The sequence below is a fragment of the Oncorhynchus clarkii genome, chromosome 2 (assembly GCF_045791955.1).
Source record: "Oncorhynchus clarkii lewisi isolate Uvic-CL-2024 chromosome 2, UVic_Ocla_1.0, whole genome shotgun sequence".
NCBI lineage: Eukaryota > Metazoa > Chordata > Actinopteri > Salmoniformes > Salmonidae > Oncorhynchus > Oncorhynchus clarkii.
The window spans coordinates 3,264,367-3,285,618 of record NC_092148.1 but is presented as its reverse complement, the minus strand read 5'-3'; the positions used below and the strand labels follow the sequence as shown (position 1 = coordinate 3,285,618).

At 47.7% G+C, this 21,252-nt stretch overlaps 1 protein-coding gene across 1 annotated transcript in view; it reads right to left on the bottom strand.

The window, feature by feature from the left end:
* Window positions 1–21,252, bottom strand: part of LOC139419385 (CDK5 regulatory subunit associated protein 1-like 1) — a 748,160-nt gene that overhangs the window by 317,326 nt on the left and 409,582 nt on the right. The window contains exon 9 of the mRNA XM_071169333.1: window positions 10,548–10,714. Coding sequence (XP_071025434.1) covers window positions 10,548–10,714 — 167 coding nt within the window. The remainder of the gene's footprint in view (window positions 1–10,547; window positions 10,715–21,252) is intronic.

Here is a 21,252-nt window from a genome sequence, read left to right as displayed (position 1 = left end):
CTCCACAGTAGAGTCCACAGTGGTCAACAGGGTGTCAGTCCCCAGCCTCCACAGTAGAGACCACAGTGTTCAACAGGGTGTCAGTCCCCAGCCTCCACAGTAGAGACCACAGTGTTCAACAGGGTGTCAGTCCCCAGCCTCCACAGTAGAGTCCACAGTGTTCAACAGGGTGTCAGTCCCCAGCCTCCACAGTAGAGACCACAGTGTTCAACAGGGTGTCAGTCCCCAGCCTCCACAGTAGACACCACAGTGTTCAACAGGGTGTCAGTCCCCAGCCTCCACAGTAGAGTCCACAGTGTTCAACAGGGTGTCAGTCCCCAGCCTCCACAGTAGAGGCACAGTGTTCAACAGGGTGTCAGTCCCCAGCCTCCACAGTAGAGTCCACAGTGTTCAACAGGGTGTCAGTCCCCAGCCTCCACAGTAGAGGCACAGTGTTCAACAGGGTGTCAGCAGCAGAGAATGTCTATATAGTTTCTGAAGCATCTAGAAGCTTCAAATTAAAGGGATGCTAACTAGCTTTAGCGCAACGACTGGAAGTATATGGTATCTACTAGCATGCTAGCAGTTACCATAGACTTCCAGTCATTGCGCTCACACTAGTTAGCAATAGTGCTAGTTAGCAACTTCCTTCAAACTGCAGGCAGACATAAAAAGGGCAATAATTTTGACCATAGCCTTACACTCTGCGTATCGACTGTCCTCTCTCCTCCCTCTCTTTTCATCCCTCCCCATCACATCATATAGACTGTCCTCTCTCTCCATCCCTCCCCATCACATCATATAGACTGTCCTCTCTCCATCCCTCCCCATCACATCATATAGACTGTCCTCTCGCTCCATCCCTCCCCATCACATCATATAGACTGTCATCTCGCTCCATCCCTCCCCATCACATCATATAGACCTTCCTCTCTCCATCCCTTCCCTGCCTACCCCTTCATATAGACTGTCCTCTCTCTCCATCCCTTCATATAGACTGTCCTCTCTCTCCACCCCTTCATATAGACTGTCCTCTCTCTCCATCCCTTCCCTGCCTACCCCTTCCTATAGACTGTCCTCTCTCTCCACCCCTTCATATAGACTGTCCTCTCTCCATCCCTTCCCTGCCTACCCCTTCCTATAGACTGTCCTCTATCCATCCCTTCATAGACTGTCCTCTCTCTCCATCCCTCCCTGCCTACCCCTTCATATAGATTGTCCTCTCTCTCTCCTTCCCTTCTCCATCCCTTCCCTGCCTACCCCTTCCTATAGACTGTCCTCTCTCTCCACCCCTTCATATAGACTGTCCTCTCTCCATCCCTTCCCTGCCTACCCCTTCCTATAGACTGTCCTCTCTCCATCCCTTCATAGACTGTCCTCTCTCTCCATCCCTCCCTGCCTACCCCTTCATATAGAATGTCCTCTCTCTCCTTCCCTTCTCCATCCCATCCCTGCCTACCCCTTCATATATATATACTGTCTTCTCTCTCCATCCCTCCCCAACACATCATATAGACTGTCATCTCTCCATCCCTTCATATAGACTGTCCTCTCTCTCTCTATCCCTTCAATGCCTACCCCTTCATATAGACTGTCCTCTCTCTATCCCTGCCCTACCTACCCCTTCATATAGACTGTCCTCTCTCTCCATCCCTTCCCTACCTACCCCTTCATATAGACTGTCCTCTCTCTCTTAATGCTGTGCTTAAACGCCCCTCTGGTTCTCTGACTGTCCCTGGGCTTTAATGCTGTGCTAAACACCCCTCTGGTTCTCTGACTGTCTCTGGGCTTTAATGCTGTGCTAAACGCCCCTCTGGTTCTCTGACTGTCTCTGGGCTTTAATGCTGTGCTAAACGCCCCTCTGGTTCTCTGACTGTCTCTGGGCTTTAATGCTGTGCTAAACGCCCCCCTGGTTCTCTGACTGTCTCTGGGCTTTAATGCTGTGCTAAACGCCCCTCTGGTTCTCTGACTGTCTCTGGGCTTTAATGCTGTGCTAAACGCCCCTCTGGTTCTCTGACTGTCTCTGGGCTTTAATGCTGTGCTAAACACCTCTCTGGTTCTCTGACTGTCTCTGGGCTTTAATGCTATGCTAAACGCCCCTCTGGTTCTCTGAGTGTCTCTGGGCTTTAATGCTGTGCTAAACGCCCCTCTGGTTCTCTGACTGTCTCTGGGCTTTAATGCTGTGCTAAACGCCCCTCTGGTTCTCTGACTGTCTCTGGGCTTTAATGCTGTGCTAAACGCCCCTCTGGTTCTCTGACTGTCTCTGGGCTTTAATGCTGTGCTAAACACCTCTCTGGTTCTCTGACTGTCTCTGGGGTTTAATGCTGTGCTAAACGCCCCTCTGGTTCTCTGACTGTCTCTGGGCTTTAATGCTGTGCTAAACACCCCTCTGGTTCTCTGACTGTCTCTGGGCTTTAATGCTGTGCTAAACACCCCTCTGGTTCTCTGACTGTCTCTGGGCTTTAATGCTGTGCTAAACGCCTCTCTGGTTCTCTGACTGTCTCTGGGCTTTAATGCTGTGCTAAACACCTCTCTGGTTCTCTGACTGTCTCTGGGCTTTAATGCTGTGCTAAACGCCTCTCTGGTTCTCTGACTGTCTCTGGGCTTTAATGCTGTGCTAAACGCCCCTCTGGTTCTCTGACTGTCTCTGGGCTTTAATACTGTGCTAAACACCCCTCTGGTTCTCTGACTGTCTCTGGGCTTTAATGCTGTGCTAAACACCTCTCTGGTTCTCTGACTGTCTCTGGGCTTTAATGCTGTGCTAAACACCCCTCTGGTTCTCTGACTGTCTCTGGGCTTTAATGCTGTGCTAAACGCCCCTCTGGTTCTCTGACTGTCTCTGGGCTTTAATGCTGTGCTAAACGCCCCTCTGGTTCTCTGACTGTCTCTGGGCTTTAATGCTGTGCTAAACGCCCCTCTGGTTCTCTGACTGTCTCTGGGCTTTAATGCTGTGCTAAACGCCCCTCTGGTTCTCTGACTGTCTCTGGGCTTTAATGCTGTGCTAAACGCCCCTCTGGTTCTCTGACTGTCTCTGGGCTTTAATGCTGTGCTAAACGCCCCTCTGGTTCTCTGACTGTCTCTGGGCTTTAATGCTGTGCTAAACGCCCCTCTGGTTCTCTGACTGTCTCTGGGCTTTAATGCTGTGCTAAACACCTCTCTGGTTCTCTGACTGTCTCTGGGGTTTAATGCTGTGCTAAACGCCCCTCTGGTTCTCTGACTGTCTCTGGGCTTTAATGCTGTGCTAAACACCCCTCTGGTTCTCTGACTGTCTCTGGGCTTTAATGCTGTGCTAAACACCCCTCTGGTTCTCTGACTGTCTCTGGGCTTTAATGCTGTGCTAAACGCCTCTCTGGTTCTCTGACTGTCTCTGGGATTTAATGCTGTGCTAAACACCTCTCTGGTTCTCTGACTGTCTCTGGGCTTTAATGCTGTGCTAAACGCCTCTCTGGTTCTCTGACTGTCTCTGGGCTTTAATGCTGTGCTAAACGCCCCTCTGGTTCTCTGACTGTCTCTGGGCTTTAATACTGTGCTAAACACCCCTCTGGTTCTCTGACTGTCTCTGGGCTTTAATGCTGTGCTAAACACCTCTCTGGTTCTCTGACTGTCTCTGGGCTTTAATGCTGTGCTAAACGCCCCTCTGGTTCTCTGACTGTCTCTGGGCTTTAATGCTGTGCTAAACGCCCCTCTGGTTCTCTGACTGTGTCTGGGCTTTAATGCTGTGCTAAACGCCCCTCTGGTTCTCTGACTGTCTCTGGGCTTTAATGCTGTGCTAAACGCCCCTCTGGTTCTCTGACTGTCTCTGGGCTTTAATGCTGTGCTAAACGCCCCTCTGGTTCTCTGACTGTCTCTGGGGTTTAATGCTGTGCTAAACACCCCTCTGGTTCACTGACTGTCTCTGTGCTTTAATGCTGTGCTAAACGCCCCTCTGGTTCTCTGACTGTCCCTGGGCTTTAATGCTGTGCTAAACGCCCCTCTGGTTCTCTGACTGTCCCTGGGCTTTAATGCTGTGCTAAACGCCCCTCTGGTTCTCTGACTGTCTCTGGGCTTTAATGCTGTGCTAAACGCCCCTCTGGTTCTCTGACTGTCTCTGGGCTTTAATGCTGTGCTAAACGCCCCTCTGGTTCTCTGACTGTCTCTGGGCTTTAATGCTGTGCTAAACACCCCTCTGGTTCTCTGTCTCTGGGCTTTAATGCTGTGCTAAACGCCCCTCTGGTTCTCTGTCTCTGGGCTTTAATGCTGTGCTAAACGCCCCTCTGGTTCTCTGACTGTCTCTGGGCTTTAATGCTGTGCTAAACGCCCCTCTGGTTCTCTGACTGTCTCTGGGCTTTAATGCTGTGCTAAACACCCCTCTGGTTCTCTGTCTCTGGGCTTTAATGCTGTGCTAAACGCCCCTCTGGTTCTCGGACTGTCTCTGGGCTTTAATGCTGTGCTAAACGCCCCTCTGGTTCTCTGACTGTCTCTGGGCTTTAATGCTGTGCTAAACACCCCTCTGGTTCTCTGACTGTCTCTGGGCTTTAATGCTGTGCTAAACGCCCCTCTGGTTCTCTGACTGTCTCTGGGCTTTAATGCTGTGCTAAACACCCCTCTGGTTCTCTGTCTCTGGGCTTTAATGCTGTGCTAAACGCCCCTCTGGTTCTCTGTCTCTGGGCTTTAATGCTGTGCTAAACGCCCCTCTGGTTCTCTGACTGTCTCTGGGCTTTAATGCTGTGCTAAACGCCCCTCTGGTTCTCTGACTGTCTCTGGGCTTTAATGCTGTGCTAAACGCCCCTCTGGTTCTCTGACTGTCTCTGGGCTTTAATGCTGTGCTAAACGCCCCTCTGGTTCTCTGACTGTCTCTGGGCTTTAATGCTGTGCTAAACGCCCCTCTGGTTTTCTGACTGTCTCTGGGCTTTAATGCTGTGCTAAACGCCCCTCTGGTTCTCTGACTGTCTCTGGGCTTTAATGCTGTGCTAAACGCCCCTCTGGTTCTCTGACTGTCTCTGGGCTTTAATGCTGTGCTAAACGCCCCTCTGGTTCTCTGACTGTCTCTGGGCTTTAATGCTGTGCTAAACGCCCCTCTGGTTCTCTGACTGTCTCTGGGCTTTAATGCTGTGCTAAACGCCCCTCTGGTTCTCTGACTGTCTCTGGGCTTTAATGCTGTGCTAAACGCCCCTCTGGTTCTCTGACTGTCTCTGGGCTTTAATGCTGTGCTAAACGCCCCTCTGGTTCTCTGACTGTCTCTGGGCTTTAATGCTGTGCTAAACGCCCCTCTGGTTCTCTGACTGTCTCTGGGCTTTAATGCTGTGCTAAACGCCCCTCTGGTTCTCTGACTGTCTCTGGGCTTTAATGCTGTGCTAAACACCCCTCTGGTTCTCTGACTGTCTCTGGGCTTTAATGCTGTGCTAAACACCCCTCTGGTTCTCTGACTGTCTCTGGGCTTTAATGCTGTGCTAAACGCCCCTCTGGTTCTCTGACTGTCTCTGGGCTTTAATGCTGTGCTAAACGCCCCTCTGGTTCTCTGACTGTCTCTGGGGTTTAATGCTGTGCTAAACGCCCCTCTGGTTCTCTGACTGTCTCTGGGCTTTAATGCTGTGCTAAACGCCCCTCTGGTTCTCTGACTGTCTCTGGGCTTTAATGCTGTGCTAAACGCCCCTCTGGTTCTCTGACTGTCTCTGGGCTTTAATGCTGTGCTAAACGCCCCTCTGGTTCTCTGACTGTCTCTGGGCTTTAATGCTGTGCTAAACACCCCTCTGGTTCTCTGACTGTCTCTGGGCTTTAATGCTGTGCTAAACGCCCCTCTGGTTCTCTGACTGTCTCTGGGCTTTAATGCTGTGCTAAACGCCCCTCTGGTTCTCTGACTGTCTCTGGGCTTTAATGCTGTGCTAAACGCCCCTCTGGTTCTCTGACTGTCTCTGGGCTTTAATGCTGTGCTAAACGCCCCTCTGGTTCTCTGACTGTCTCTGGGCTTTAATGCTGTGCTAAACGCCCCTCTGGTTCTCTGACTGTCTCTGGGCTTTAATGCTGTGCTAAACGCCTTCCTTACCGAAGGTGTTAATACGCCACAGGATCACAGAGCTCTTCACAACTCAAATCAGCCTGCAATTTGCTACCCTTTTCCCCCTGTCACTCCGTCATCGCAGTAGCGAGACCGACCGCTCAGAAATAAAAAGGGAGAAAAAAAGGAAAATGTCAAACAGGAAGCACTAGGCTTTGTTAAGATATATTTTCATGTCTCGGAGAGAGACAGAAAGTAGATCCATTAAAGGTGAAATATATAATAATGTCAAAATGAAATGCCCGTGAGACCAATCTGGATCTAACAGCACCAATCACCAAAATGGCGTTGGTATTTTCCGGATGTGTCAGAAGTAACCGACGTGAGTGGCTTAGAAGAGTGCACTTGGCATTTTCCTCGCCGAATCAAAACCATTTACTTTGATTTATTTTTTTTGTCCAATAGCAGGCGACGTAATATCTGAAGTATCTGAGAAAGGGAAAAAAAAGGCCCCAAACCAGACAGATCTGCCCTTTAGCTGGTTGGAAGAACACAACCGATGGCACTTTATACAGACTGGAGCTACTGGTTCACAGAACTCTGGTTCAATCATTCACACACATATTATACAGACTGACTACTGGAGCTACTGGTTCACTGAACTCTAGTTCAATCATTCACACACATATTATACAGACTGACTACTGGAGCTACTGGTTCACTGAACTCTAGTTCAATCATTCACACACATATTATACAGACTGACTACTGGAGCTACGGGTTCACTGAACTCTGGTTCAATCATTCACACACATATTATAAAGACTGACTACTGGAGCTACGGGTTCACTGAACTCTGGTTCAATCATTCACACACATATTGAACTGTATAAAGAGAGAGAACAACAACAACAAAATAACAAGTTCATCTGCTGAACGTATGAACCCATCGTTAGATCGGACGAACCCAGCGCTAGGCAGACGAACCCAGCGCTAGGCGGACGAACCCAGCGCTAGGCAGACGAACCCAGCGCTAGGCAGACGAACCCATCGCTAGGCGGACGAACCCATCGCTAGACAGACGAACTCATCGCTAGGCGGACGAACCCATCACTAGGTCGGACGAACCCATCGCTAGACGGACGAACCCATCGCTAGGCGGACGAACCCATCGCTAGGCGGACGAACCCATCGCTAGGCGGACGAACCCATCGCTAGGCGGACGAACCCATCGCTAGGCGGACGAACCCATCGCTAGACGGACGAACCCATCGCTAGACGGACGAACCCATCGCTAGGCGGACGAACCCATCGCTAGACGGACGAACCCATCGCTAGGCGGACGAACCCATCGCTAGGCGGCCGAACCCATCGCTAGACGGACGAACCCATCGCTAGGCGGACGAACCCATCGCTAGGCGGACAAACCCATCGCTAGGCGGACGAACCCATCGCTAGACGGACGAACCCATCGCTAGACGGACGAACCCATCGCTAGGCGGACGAACCCATCGCTAGGCGGACGAACCCATCGCTAGACGGACGAACCCATCGCTAGGCGGACGAACCCATCGCTAGGCGGACGAAACCATCGCTAGGCGGACGAACCCATCGTTAGGCGGACAAACCCATCGCTAGACGGACGAACCCATCGCTAGGCGGACGAACCCATCGCTAGACGGACGAACCCATCGCTAGACGGACGAACCCATCGCTAGACGGACGAACCCATCGCTAGACGGACGAACCCATCGCTAGGCGGACGAACCCAACGCTAGACGGACGAACCCATCGTTAGGCGGACGAACCCATCGCTAGGCGGACAAACCCATCGCTAGGCGGACGAACCCATCGCTAGGCGGACGAACCCATCGCTAGGCGGACGAACCCATCGCTAGGCGGACAAACCTATCGCTAGACGGACGAACCCATCGCTAGGCGGAGGAACCCATCGATAGGCGGAGGAACCCATCGCTAGGCGGACGAACCCATCGCTAGGCGGACGAACCCATCGCTAGACGGACGAACCCATCGCTAGGCGGAGGAACCCATCGCAAGGCGGACAAACCCATCGCTAGGCGGAGGAACCCATCGCTAGGCGGACAAACCCATCGCTAGGCGGAGGAACCCATCGCTAGGCGGAGGAACCCATCGCTAGGCGGAGGAACCCATCGCTAGGCGGAGGAACCCATCGCTAGGCGGAGGAACCCATCGCTAGGCGGAGGAACCCATCGCTAGGCGGAGGAACCCATCGCTAGGCAGACATACTCATCGCTAGGCAGACGAACCCATCGCTAGGCAGACGAACCCATCACTAGACAGACGAACCCATCGCTAGGCGGACGAACCCATCGCTAGGCAGACAAACCCATCGCTAGGCGGATGAACCCATCGCTAGGCGGACGAACCCATCGCTAGACGGACGAACCCATCGCTAGGCGGAGGAACCCATCGCTAGGCGGACAAACCCATCGCTAGGCGGAGGAACCCATCGCTAGGCGGACAAACCCATCGCTAGGCGGAGGAACCCATCGCTAGGCGGAGGAACCCATCGCTAGGCGGAGGAACCCATCGCTAGGCGGAGGAACCCATCGCTAGGCGGAGGAACCCATTGCTAGGCGGAGGAACCCATCGCTAGGCAGACATACTCATCGCTAGGCAGACGAACCCATCGCTAGGCAGACGAACCCATCACTAGACAGACGAACCCATCGCTAGGCGGACGAACCCATCGCTAGGCAGACAAACCCATCGCTAGGCGGATGAACCCAACGCTAGGCAGACAAACCCATCGCTAGGCAGACGAACCCATCGCTAGGCAGACAAACCCATCGCTAGGCGGATGAACCCATCGCTAGGCAGACAAACCCATCGCTAGACGGACGAACCCATCGCTAGGCGGAGGAACCCATCGCTAGGCGGACAAACCCATCGCTAGGCGGAGGAACCCATCGCTAGGCGGACAAACCCATCGCTAGGCGGAGGAACCCATCGCTAGGCGGAGGAACCCATCGCTAGGCGGAGGAACCCATCGCTAGGCGGAGGAACCCATCGCTAGGCGGAGGAACCCATCGCTAGGCGGAGGAACCCATCGCTAGGCGGAGGAACCCATCGCTAGGCAGACATACTCATCGCTAGGCAGACGAACCCATCGCTAGGCAGACGAACCCATCACTAGACAGACGAACCCATCGCTAGGCGGACGAACCCATCGCTAGGCAGACAAACCCATCGCTAGGCGGATGAACCCATCGCTAGGCGGACGAACCCATCGCTAGACGGACGAACCCATCGCTAGGCGGAGGAACCCATCGCTAGGCGGACAAACCCATCGCTAGGCGGAGGAACCCATCGCTAGGCGGACAAACCCATCGCTAGGCGGAGGAACCCATCGCTAGGCGGAGGAACCCATCGCTAGGCGGAGGAACCCATCGCTAGGCGGAGGAACCCATCGCTAGGCGGAGGAACCCATTGCTAGGCGGAGGAACCCATCGCTAGGCAGACATACTCATCGCTAGGCAGACGAACCCATCGCTAGGCAGACGAACCCATCACTAGACAGACGAACCCATCGCTAGGCGGACGAACCCATCGCTAGGCAGACAAACCCATCGCTAGGCGGATGAACCCAACGCTAGGCAGACAAACCCATCGCTAGGCAGACGAACCCATCGCTAGGCAGACAAACCCATCGCTAGGCGGATGAACCCATCGCTAGGCAGACAAACCCATCGCTAGGCAGAGGAACCCATCGCTAGGAAGACATACCCATCGCTAGGCAGACAAACCCATCGTTAGGCCGATGAACCCATCGCTAGGCAGACAAACCCATCGCTAGGCGGAGGAACCCATTGCATGAAAAAAAATGCCTTCCCACTGTCCTCCATATACATCCAACTATCAAAATTACACGACTAATTAGCATTTAACTGTTATTTCCTTCATTAGCAGGAAGCTTGGTCAGGTTATAATTTGAATGTATCAGAGCATAAACGTGGCCTATACATACGGGGACCACATTACAGCCTCAATGAACCCCCCAGCCAATTAAAACAGCTCGTCACAGTACCTCTACCATGTTACTAGTGTGGCACATCAGACGCTAACACACACACACCGTCAGACATATACACACACTCATACACTAACACACACACACTGTCAGACATATACACACACTCATACACTAACACACACACACACACACACACTGCCAGACACCCACTAACACACACACAGTGTCAGACACATACACACACTCATACACTAACACACACACACACTGTCAGAGACACACACCCACTAACACACACACACTCTCAGACATATACACACACTCATACACTAACACACACAAACACACATACATACTGTCAGATACATACACTAACACACACACATGCTGTCAGACACACACTTATGCACACACACACACACACACACACACACACACACACACACACACACACATTCATACACTAACTCACACTGTCAGAGACACACACACAGAGAGACGCATACACCCATTCATACACTAACACACACACTGTCAGACACACACACACACACACACACACACACACAGTGACGGTACCTCTAGGTGCTCCAGGATGTACGGAGGGTTGGTCATGCCCAGTCTCAGCATAGCTCCTTCGGGAATTTCTTCCACTAGTCTCCATAGCAGAGTGGGCAGGTCTGTCCCGATGTCCTTCCCATAAGCCCCGGTGTCCTCACTGGTCAGCCAGATCTCACACACACCCTCTGAGGGGAGAGAGAGAGAGAGAGCAGAGAGAGAGAGAGCAGAGAGAGAGAGAGAGAGAGAGAGAATACCCCTGTAAGAACACACTAAATACCATGACGTACTGCAATAACCACATAGAAAATCACAAAGAAACTTTTTTTTTTATTCTTTATTATTGTCTCTGAGGAAAAGAGATGCACACTATAAAACATACGGATGATAAAATACAGTGAACATCATCTGATACGGCAGCATATCAACATAATGTAGAAGATGATTACTGGTAAAACAATACCTTAGTAACCTCTTAGTAAATACCTTAGTAACCTCTTAGTAACCTCTTAGTAAATACCTTAGTAAATACCTTAGCAGTCTCTTAGTAAATACCTTAGTAACTTCTTAGTAAATACCTTAGTAACCTCTTAGTAACCTCTTAGTAAATACCTTAGTAACCTCTTAGTAAATACCTTAGTAACCTCTTAGTAAATACTTTAGTAACCTCTTAGTAACCTCTTAGTAAATACCTTAGTAACCTCTTAGTAAATACTTTAGTAACCTCTTAGTAACCTCTTAGTAAATACCTTAGTAACCTCTTAGTAAATACCTTAGTAACCTCTTAGTAAATACCTTAGTAACCTCTTAGTAAATACCTTAGTAACCTCTTAGTAACCTCTTAGTAACCTCTTAGTAAATACCTTAGTAACCTCTTAGTAAATACCTTAGTAACCTCTTAGTAAATACCTTAGTAACCTCTTAGTAAATACCTTAGTAACCTCTTAGTAAATACCTTAGTAACCTCTTAGTAAATACCTTAGTAACCTCTTAGTAACCTCTTAGTAAATACCTTAGTAACCTCTTAGTAAATACCTTAGTAACCTCTTAGTAAATACCTTAGTAACCTCTTAGTAAATACTTTAGTAACCTCTTAGTAAATACTTTAGTAACCTCTTAGTAACCTCTTAGTAAATACCTTAGTAACCTCTTAGTAAATACCTTAGTAACCTCTTAGTAAATACCTTAGTAACCTCTTAGTAAATACCTTAGTAACCTCTTAGTAAATACCTTAGTAACCTCTTAGTAACCTCTTAGTAAATACCTTAGTAACCTCTTAGTAAATACCTTAGTAACCTCTTAGTAAATACCTTAGTAACCTCTTAGTAAATACCTTAGTATCCTCTTTTAGTAACCTCTTAGTAAATACCTTAGTAACCTCTTAGTAAATACCTTAGTAACCTCTTAGTAACCTCTTAGTAAATACCTTAGTAACCTCTTAGTAAATACCTTAGTAACCTCTTAGTAAATACCTTAGTAACCTCTTAGTAAATACCTTAGTAACCTCTTAGTAAATACCTTAGTAACCTCTTAGTAAATACCTTAGTAACCTCTTTTAGTAACCTCTTAGTAAATACCTTAGTAAATACCTTAGTAAATACCTTAGTAAATACCCTAGTAACCTCTTAGTAACCTCTTAGTAAATACCTTAGTAACCTCTTAGTAAATACCTTAGTAACCTCTTAGTAAATACCTTAGTAACCTCTTAGTAAATACCTTAGTAACCTCTTAGTAAATACCTTAGTAACCTCTTTTAGTAACCTCTTAGTAAATACCTTAGTAACCTCTTAGTAACCTCTTAGTAAATACCTTAGTAACCTCTTAGTAAATACCTTAGTAACCTCTTAGTAAATACCTTAGTAACCTCTTAGTAAATACCTTAGTAACCTCTTAGTAAATACCTTAGTAACCTCTTAGTAAATACCTTAGTAACCTCTTTTAGTAACCTCTTAGTAAATACCTTAGTAAATACCTTAGTAAATACCCTAGTAACCTCTTAGTAACCTCTTAGTAAATACCTTAGTAACCTCTTAGTAAATACCTTAGTAACCTCTTAGTAAATACCTTAGTAACCTCTTAGTAAATACCTTAGTAACCTCTTAGTAAATACCTTAGTAACCTCTTTTAGTAACCTCTTAGTAAATACCTTAGTAACCTCTTAGTAAATACCTTAGTAAATACCTTAGTAAATACCTTAGTAACCTCTTAGTAAATACCTTAGTAACCTCTTAGTAACCTCTTAGTAAATACCTTAGTAACCTCTTAGTAAATACCTTAGTAAATACCTTAGTAACCTCTTAGTAAATACCTTAGTAACCTCTTAGTAAATACCTTAGTAACCTCTTAGTAAATACCTTAGTAAATACCTTAGTAACCTCTTAGTAAATACCTTAGTAACCTCTTAGTAAATACCTTAGTACATCTCTTAGTAAATCCCTCAGTAAACCCCTCAGTAAATCCCTAAGTAAGTCCCTCAGTAAGTCCATTAGTAAACCCCTCAGTAAATCCCTAAGTAAGTCCCTCAGTAAGTCCATTAGTAAACCCCTCAGTAAATCCCTAAGTAAGTCCCTCAGTAAATCCATCAGTAAATCCCTCAGTAAATCACTCAGTAAATCCCTCCGTAAATCACTCAGTAAATCCCTCAGTAAATCCCTCAGTAAATCCCTCAGTAAATCCCTCAGTAAATCCCTCAGTAAATCACTCAGTAAATCCCTCAGTAAATCCCTCAGTAAATCCCTCAGTAAATCACTCAGTAAATCCCTCAGTAAATCACTCAGTAAATCCCTCAGTAAATCCCTTAGTAAATCCCTCAGTAAATCCCTCAGTAAATCCCTCAGTAAATCCCTCAGTAAATCACTCAGTAAATCCCTCAGTAAATCCCTTAGTAAATCACTCAGTAAATCCCTCAGTAAATCACTCAGTAAATCACTCAGTAAATCCCTCAGTAAATCCCTCAGTAAATCCCTCAGTAAATCACTCAGTAAATCCCTCAGTAAATCCCTTAGTAAATCCCTCAGTAAATCCCTTAGTAAATAGGCTACCTTGATAGATCCCTACAACAACATAATAATGTATTGGCCCGTATCGCAGATCAAATGGAAGTAGTTAACACTCAGGTCTCTGTCTCCTACCTGGATGTCAACCACTAACCCATCTCATGGCAGATCGCTTCCCATTTAGGATTCAGAGGAAACGGCTGATTATAGTGAATGCTGACTGCAGGGGATCATTACAATAACTGAGTCAGATAAATGGTGCTGGGAGTGAGTCAAACTGAAGGAGCACACAGACTCATTTATGCACACAGACAGACTCACGCACACAGACAGACTCACGCACACACTCACTCACACAGACAGACTCGCGCACACAGACTCATGCACACAGACTCACACACACAGACGCACACACACAGACTCACACACACAGACTCACACACACAGACTCATGCACACAGACTCACACACAGACTCACACACAGACTCACACACACACACAGACTCACGCACACAGACTCACGCACACAGTAAGGTTGTATTCAGGTGAGTAGCTCGCTAATGAGGTCTCTCTCTTGCTCCCTGTTTCACACTCAGAGGACCTCAGACCCCATCAATATTCGTCTCGCTCTCCCTCCCTCCATTCTCCCCATGTTCTGTTCAAGTCAGAAACACTAATTCATTATCAATGAAATCCTTCACCGTCAATTTCCCGCAGGCTGAACACTGAACCTGAGACGGAGAGGCTGAAACCCAAACATCAATAATCATCAGAGAAGTAGCAACATATAGAGGCAACCCAAATCAACACAGGACACATACAGAATGTTTTTATTTAAATAATAATGACCTTCCACAAGAACCTTGGGTCTACAATAATAACCTTGGGTCTACAATAATAACTTTGGGTCTACAATAATAACTTTGGGTCTACAATAAGAACATTGGGTCTACAATAAGAACCTTGGGTCTACAATAATAACTGTGGGTCTACAATAACAACCTTGAGTCTACAATAATAACCTTGGGTCTACAATAAGAACCTTGGGTCTACAATAAGAACCTTGGGTCTACAATAATAACCTTGGGTCTACAATAATAACTTTGGGTCTACAATAATAACCTTGGGTCTACAATAATAACCTTGGGTCTACAATAATAACCTTGGGTCTACAATAATAACTTTGGGTCTACAATAATAACCTTGGGTCTACAATAATAACTGTGGGTCTACAATAATAACTTTGGGTCTACAATAAGAACTTTGGGTCTACAATAATAACCTTGGGTCTACAATAAGAACCTTGGGTCTACAATAAGAACCTTAGGTCTACAATAATAACCTTGGGTCTACAATAATAACCTTGGGTCTACAATAAGAACCTTGGGTCTACAATAATAACCTTGGGTCTACAATAATAACCTTGGGTCTACAATAAGAACCTTGGGTCTACTACAATAACCTTGGGTCTACAATAATAACCTTGGGTCTACAATAATAATTTTGGGTCTACAATAATAACTTTGGGTCTACAATAAGAACATTGGGTCTACAATAAGAACATTGGGTCTACAATAATAACTGTGGGTCTACAATAAGAACCTTGAGTCTACAATAATAACCTTGGGTCTACAATAAGAACATTGGGTCTACAATAAGAACCTTGGGTCTACAATAATAACCTTGGGTCTACAATAATAACTTTGGGTCTACAATAATAACCTTGGGTCTACAATAATAACCTTGGGTCTACAATAATAACCTTGGGTCTACAATAATAACTTTGGGTCTACAATAATAACATTGGGTCTACAATAATAACTGTGGGTCTACAATAATAACTTTGGGCCTACAATAATAACCTTGGGTCTACAACAAGAACCTTGGGTCTACAATAATAACCTTGGGTCTACAATAACAACCTTGGGTCTACAATAATAACCTTGGGTCTACAATAACAACCTTGGGTCTACAATAATAACCTTGGGTCTACAATAATAACCTTGGGTCTACAATAATAACCTTGGGTCTACAATAACAACCTTGGGTCTACAATAACAACCGTGGGTCTACCACAAGAACCTTGGGTCTACAATAACAACCTTGGGTCTACAACAACAACCTTGGGTCTACAATAACAACCTTGGGTCTACAATAACAACCTTGGGTCTACAATAACAACATTGGGTCTACAATAACAACATTGGGTCTACAATAACAACATTGGGCCTACCACAAGAACCTTGGGTCTACAATAACAACCTTGGGTCTACAATAACAACCTTGGATCTACAATAACAACCTTGGGTCTACAATAACAACCTTGGGTCTACAATAACAACCTTGGGTCTACAATAACAACCTTGGGTCTACAATAACAACCTTGGGTCTACAATAACAACCTTGGGTCTACAATAACAACCTTGGGTCTACAATAACAACCTTGGGTCTACAACAACAACCTTGGGTCTACAATAACAACCTTGGGTCTACAATAACAACCTTGGGTCTACAATAACAACCGTGGGTCTACCACAACAACCGTGGGTCTACCACAACAACCGTGGGTCTACAATAACAACCTTGGGTCTACCAGAAGAACCTTGGGTCTACAATAACAACCTTGGGTCTACAATAACAACCTTGGGTCTACAATAACAACCTTGGGTCTACCACAAGAACCTTGGGTCTACAATAACAACCTTGGGTCTACAATAACAACCTTGGGTCTACAATAACAACCTTGGGTCTACAATAACAACCTTGGGTCTACAATAACAACCTTGGGTCTACCACAAGAACCTTGGGTCTACCACAAGAACCTTGGGTCTACAATACCAATCTTCATTCTCGGAATTTGCAGTAAAGAACACTGGAGAACCTCTGTGGAGACTTGTTGACCTAGACGTTGAATCCCACACCGGCACTGAGGCCAGGTCTGAGATTGAATCTGCCTCTTTGATATAGTGACTTTTTTAAAAGTTATTTCATAACCTTGGATTCAGTCATGTTATTTTTGGCAGAGGGCTTCAGCAAGCGGTTTTGAATCTGGAGAACAATGAAGGGAGCCTCCTAGTCCTGTGTCTCACTGAGGAGGATAAGTAAAGACAGACAATTTGACTTAGAAAATAGTTTCTGTACGGGCATATCAGATCCTTGCCTATAGCGTCGGATAACTTGTAAAAACACACAGCCAAACAAACTGAATATCATAACAGATTCAACAGGGGTACATAAGGAACCTTGCCTCCCAATGGGAGTGCTCATAGCAAGGTAATAGAGGGTAAACTAGTCAAAACAAAAATAATATATATAATGAACCTGTATGAACTGAAGAGAGGACTCCATCGTTAACCACGGCAAAGAAAACAGGATGTGAGTGTCAGGCTGACATTTCCATCACCTGCATGTGGTTCAATGAGATTAACGCTGTGTTACTGTGACCTGCTTCCTCTATGTTCTTTCCACAGCAGCCCCATTAGAACCCATCTACAGGAAGGCTTGATGTCATACATTCACGGGTGGATTGTTGCGGAGGCTGATGTTCATAAATACATTCCTACAAAAAACAACCTGTAAACGCACACGAGATCTCACAAGGGAAGGACAAGGGAGAAGCAGAGAGAGGGATGGAAACAGGGCTGGTGTGGAAAGAGACAGGGAATAGAGAGGGATCTCTGGGTTTAGAGCAACAGGGTGGAGAGGACTGGAGGGTGTGTCCCTGAACAAGCAGGGGGGGAGAGGTGGAAAGGGGGAGAGGTGGAAAGGTAGAGTCCCAAACATGGGGGGGGGGAGGGCAGATGCAGTGGGTGCAGGCAGTCATGACGAGGGGGGCAGCTGAGTGCTTTGCCTAACCCTCTCCAAACAAAACATCAGGCTGGAGCAGGGAGGCAGGCTGCTGGCCCAGTGACGGGGGTGGGAGGACAGGAGAGGGCTGGGGCAGGGAGGCAGGCTGCTGGCCCAGGAACAGAGGGACGAGGGCAGGGGAGGCCGCAGGGGAGGTCTGAGGCCGTCTGCCTGTTAGTAACTCTACTAACCCAACCCTCCCTGAGCCAAGTGTCTGTCGTCTGCCTGTCACTAACACTACTAACCCCAAGCCAACAGTGTGGCAGGACTCGGACGTCAGGCAGAGGTTTGGAACAGCTCCATTGGCTGGGGAATGTTTTGTCTGCCTTGGACAGAGATCATGTTCTCCTTGCTGTTGTCAACCGTAACGTGACATTATATCTGCAGCATACGATGTATCATGTCCGAGGACTGAATAAGATAGAAACCTCTTGAAGCTGGCCTACGCTCCAGGAGAAGTACCCAGTATGTAGTGAAGCTGGCCTACGCTCCAGGAGAAGTACAACTACCCAGTACATAGTGAAGCTGGCCTACGCTCCAGGAGAAGCACAACTACCCAGTACGTAGTGAAGCTGGCCTACGCTCCAGGAGAAGTACAACTCCCCAGTACGTAGTGAAGCTGGCCTACGCTCCAGGAGAAGTTCAACTACCCAGTACGTAGTGAAGCTGGCCTACACTCCAGGAGAAGTTCAACTACCCAGTACGTGGTGAAGCTGGTCTACGCTCCAGGAGAAGCTAAACTACCCAGTACGTAGTGAAGCTGGCCTACGCTCCAGGAGAAATTCAACTACCCAGTACGTAGTGAAGCTGGCCTACGCTCCAGGAGAAGTTCAACTACCCAGTATGTACTGAAGCTGGCCTACGCTCCAGGAGAAGTACAACTCCCCAGTACGTAGTGAAGCTGGCCTACGCTCCAAGAGAAGTACAACTCACCAGTACGTAGTGAAGCTGGCCTACGCTCCAGGAGAAGTTCAACTACCCAGTACGTAGTGAAGCTGGCCTACACTCCAGGAGAAGTTCAACTACCCAGTACGTACAGTACAGTCCTGACCCCTCCTGTCTCAGCCTCCAGTATTTATGCTGCAGTAGTTTATGTGTCGGGGGGCTAGGGTCAGTTTGTTATATCTGGAGTACTTCTCCTGTCCTATTCGGTGTCCTGTGTGAATCTAAGTGTGCGTTCTCTAATTCTCTCCTTCTCTCTTTCTCTCTCTCGGAGGACCTGAGCCCTAGGACCATGCCCCAGGACTACCTGACATGATGACTCCTTGCTGTCCCCAGTCCACCTGGCTGTGCTGCTGCTCCAGTTTCAACTGTTCTGCCTTATTATTATTCGACCATGCTGATCATTTATGAACATTTGAACATCTTGGCCATGTTCTGTTATAATCTCCACCCGGCACTGCCAGAAGAGGACTGGCCATCCCACATATGCTCTCTCTAATTCTCTCTTTCTTTCTCTCTCTCGGAGGACCTGAGCCCTAGGACCATGCCCCAGGAATACCTGACATGATGACTCCTTGCTGTCCCCAGTCCACCTGACTGTGCTGCTGCTCCAGTTTCAACTATTCTGCCTTATTATTATTCGACCATGCTGGTCATTTATGAACATTTGAACATCTTGACCATGTTTTGTTATAATCTCCACCCGGCACAGCCAGAAGAGGACTGGCCACCCCACATAGCCTGGTTCCTCTCTAGGTTTCTTCCTAGGTTTTGGCCTTTCTAGGGAGTTTTTCCTAGCCACCGTGCTTCTTCACCTGCATTGCTTGCTGTTTGGGGTTTTAGGCTGGGTTTCTGTACAGCACTTTGAGATATCAGCTGATGTACGAAGGGCTATATAAAATAAATTTGATTGATTGATTGATTGTGGTGAAGCTGGTCTACGCTCCAGGAGAAGCTAAACTACCCAGTACGTAGTGAAGCTGGCCTACGCTCCAGGAGAAGTTCAACTACCCAGTATGTAGTGAAGCTGGCCTACGCTCCAGGAGAAGTACAACTACCCAGCACGTAGTGAAGCTGGCCTACGCTCCAGGAGAAGTACAACTACCCAGTACGTAGTGAAGCTGGCCTACGCTCCAGGAGAAGTACAACTACCCAGTACGTAGTGAAGCTGGCCTACGCTCCAGGAGAAGTACAACTACCCAGTACGTAGTGAAGCTGGCCTACGCTCCAGGAGAAGTACAACTACCCAGTACGTAGTGAAGCTGGCCTACGCTCCAGGAGAAGTACAACTACCCAGTATGTAGTGAAGCTGGCCTACGCTCCAGGAGAAGTACAACTACCCAGTACGTAGTGAAGCTGGCCTACGCTCCAGGAGAAGCTAAACTACCCAGTATATAGCCAAATATGTATCCTGTACCACTGTGGATGTGAGTGGTGCTGTAGGGGGAACATCCTGTGGTGCTGTAGGGGGAACATCATGTTCCACTGTGGATGTGAGTGGTGCTGTAGAGGGAACGTCCTGTACCACTGTGGATGTGAGTGGTGCTGTAGAGGGAACATCCTGTTCCACTGTGGATGTGAGTGGTGCTGTAGAGGAACATCCTGTACCACTGTAGATGTGAGTGGTGCTGTAGAGAGGACCATCCTGTACCACTGTGGATGTGAGTGGTGCTGTAAAGCGGAACATCCTGTACCACTGTGGATGTGAGTGGTGCTGTAAAGCGGAACATCCTGTACCACTGTGGATGTGAGTGGTGCTGTAAAGAGGAACATCCTGTACCACTGTGGATGTGAGTGGTGCTGTAAAGAGGAATATCCTGTACCACTGTGGATGTGAGTGGTGCTGTAAAGAGGAACATCCTGTTCTACTGTGGATGTGAGTGGTGCTGTAAAGAGGAACATCCTGTACCACTGTGGATGTGAGTGGTGCTGTAAAGAGGAACATCCTGTACCACTGTGGATGTGAGTGGTGCTGTAAAGAGGAACATCCTGTACCACTGTGGATGTGAGTGGTGCTGTAGAGGGAACATCCTGTACCACTGTGGATGTGAATGGTGCTGTAGAGGGAACATCGTGTTCCACTGTGGATGTGAGTGGTGCTGTAAAGAGGAACATCCTGTACCACTGTGGATGTGAGTGGTGCTGTAGAGGGAACATCCTGTACCACTGTGGATGTGAATGGTGCTGTAGAGGGAACATCGTGTTCCACTGTGGATGTGAGTGGTGCTGTAAAGAGGAACATCCTGTACCACTGTGGATGTGAGTGGTGCTGTAAAGAGGAACATCCTGTACCACTGTGGATGTGAGTGGTGCTGTAAGGAGGAACATCCTGTACCACTGTGGATGTGAGTGGTGCTGTAGAGGAACATCCTGTACCACTGTGGATGTGAATGGTGCTGTAGAGGGAACATCGTGTTCCACTGTGGATGTGAGTGGTGCTGTAAAGAGGAATATCCTGTACCACTGTGGATGTGAGTGGTGCTGTAAAGAGGAACATCCTGTACCACTGTGGATGTGAGTGGTGCTGTAGAGGGAACATCCTGTACCACTGTGGATGTGAATGGTGCTGTAGAGGGAACATCGTGTTCCACTGTGGATGTGAGTGGTGCTGTAAAGAGGAACATCCTGTACCACTGTGGATGTGAGTGGTGCTGTAGAGGGAACATCCTGTACCACTGTGGATGTGAATGGTGCTGTAGAGGGAACATCGTGTTCCACTGTGGATGTGAGTGGTGCTGTAAAGAGGAATATCCTGTACCACTGTGGATGTGAGTGGTGCTGTAAAGAGGAACATCCTGTTCTACTGTGGATGTGAGTGGTCCTGTAAAGAGGAACATCCTGTGCCACTGTGGATGTGAGTGGTGCTGTAAAGAGGAACATCCTGTACCACTGTGGATGTGAGTGGTGCTGTAAAGAGGAACATCCTGTACCACTGTGGATG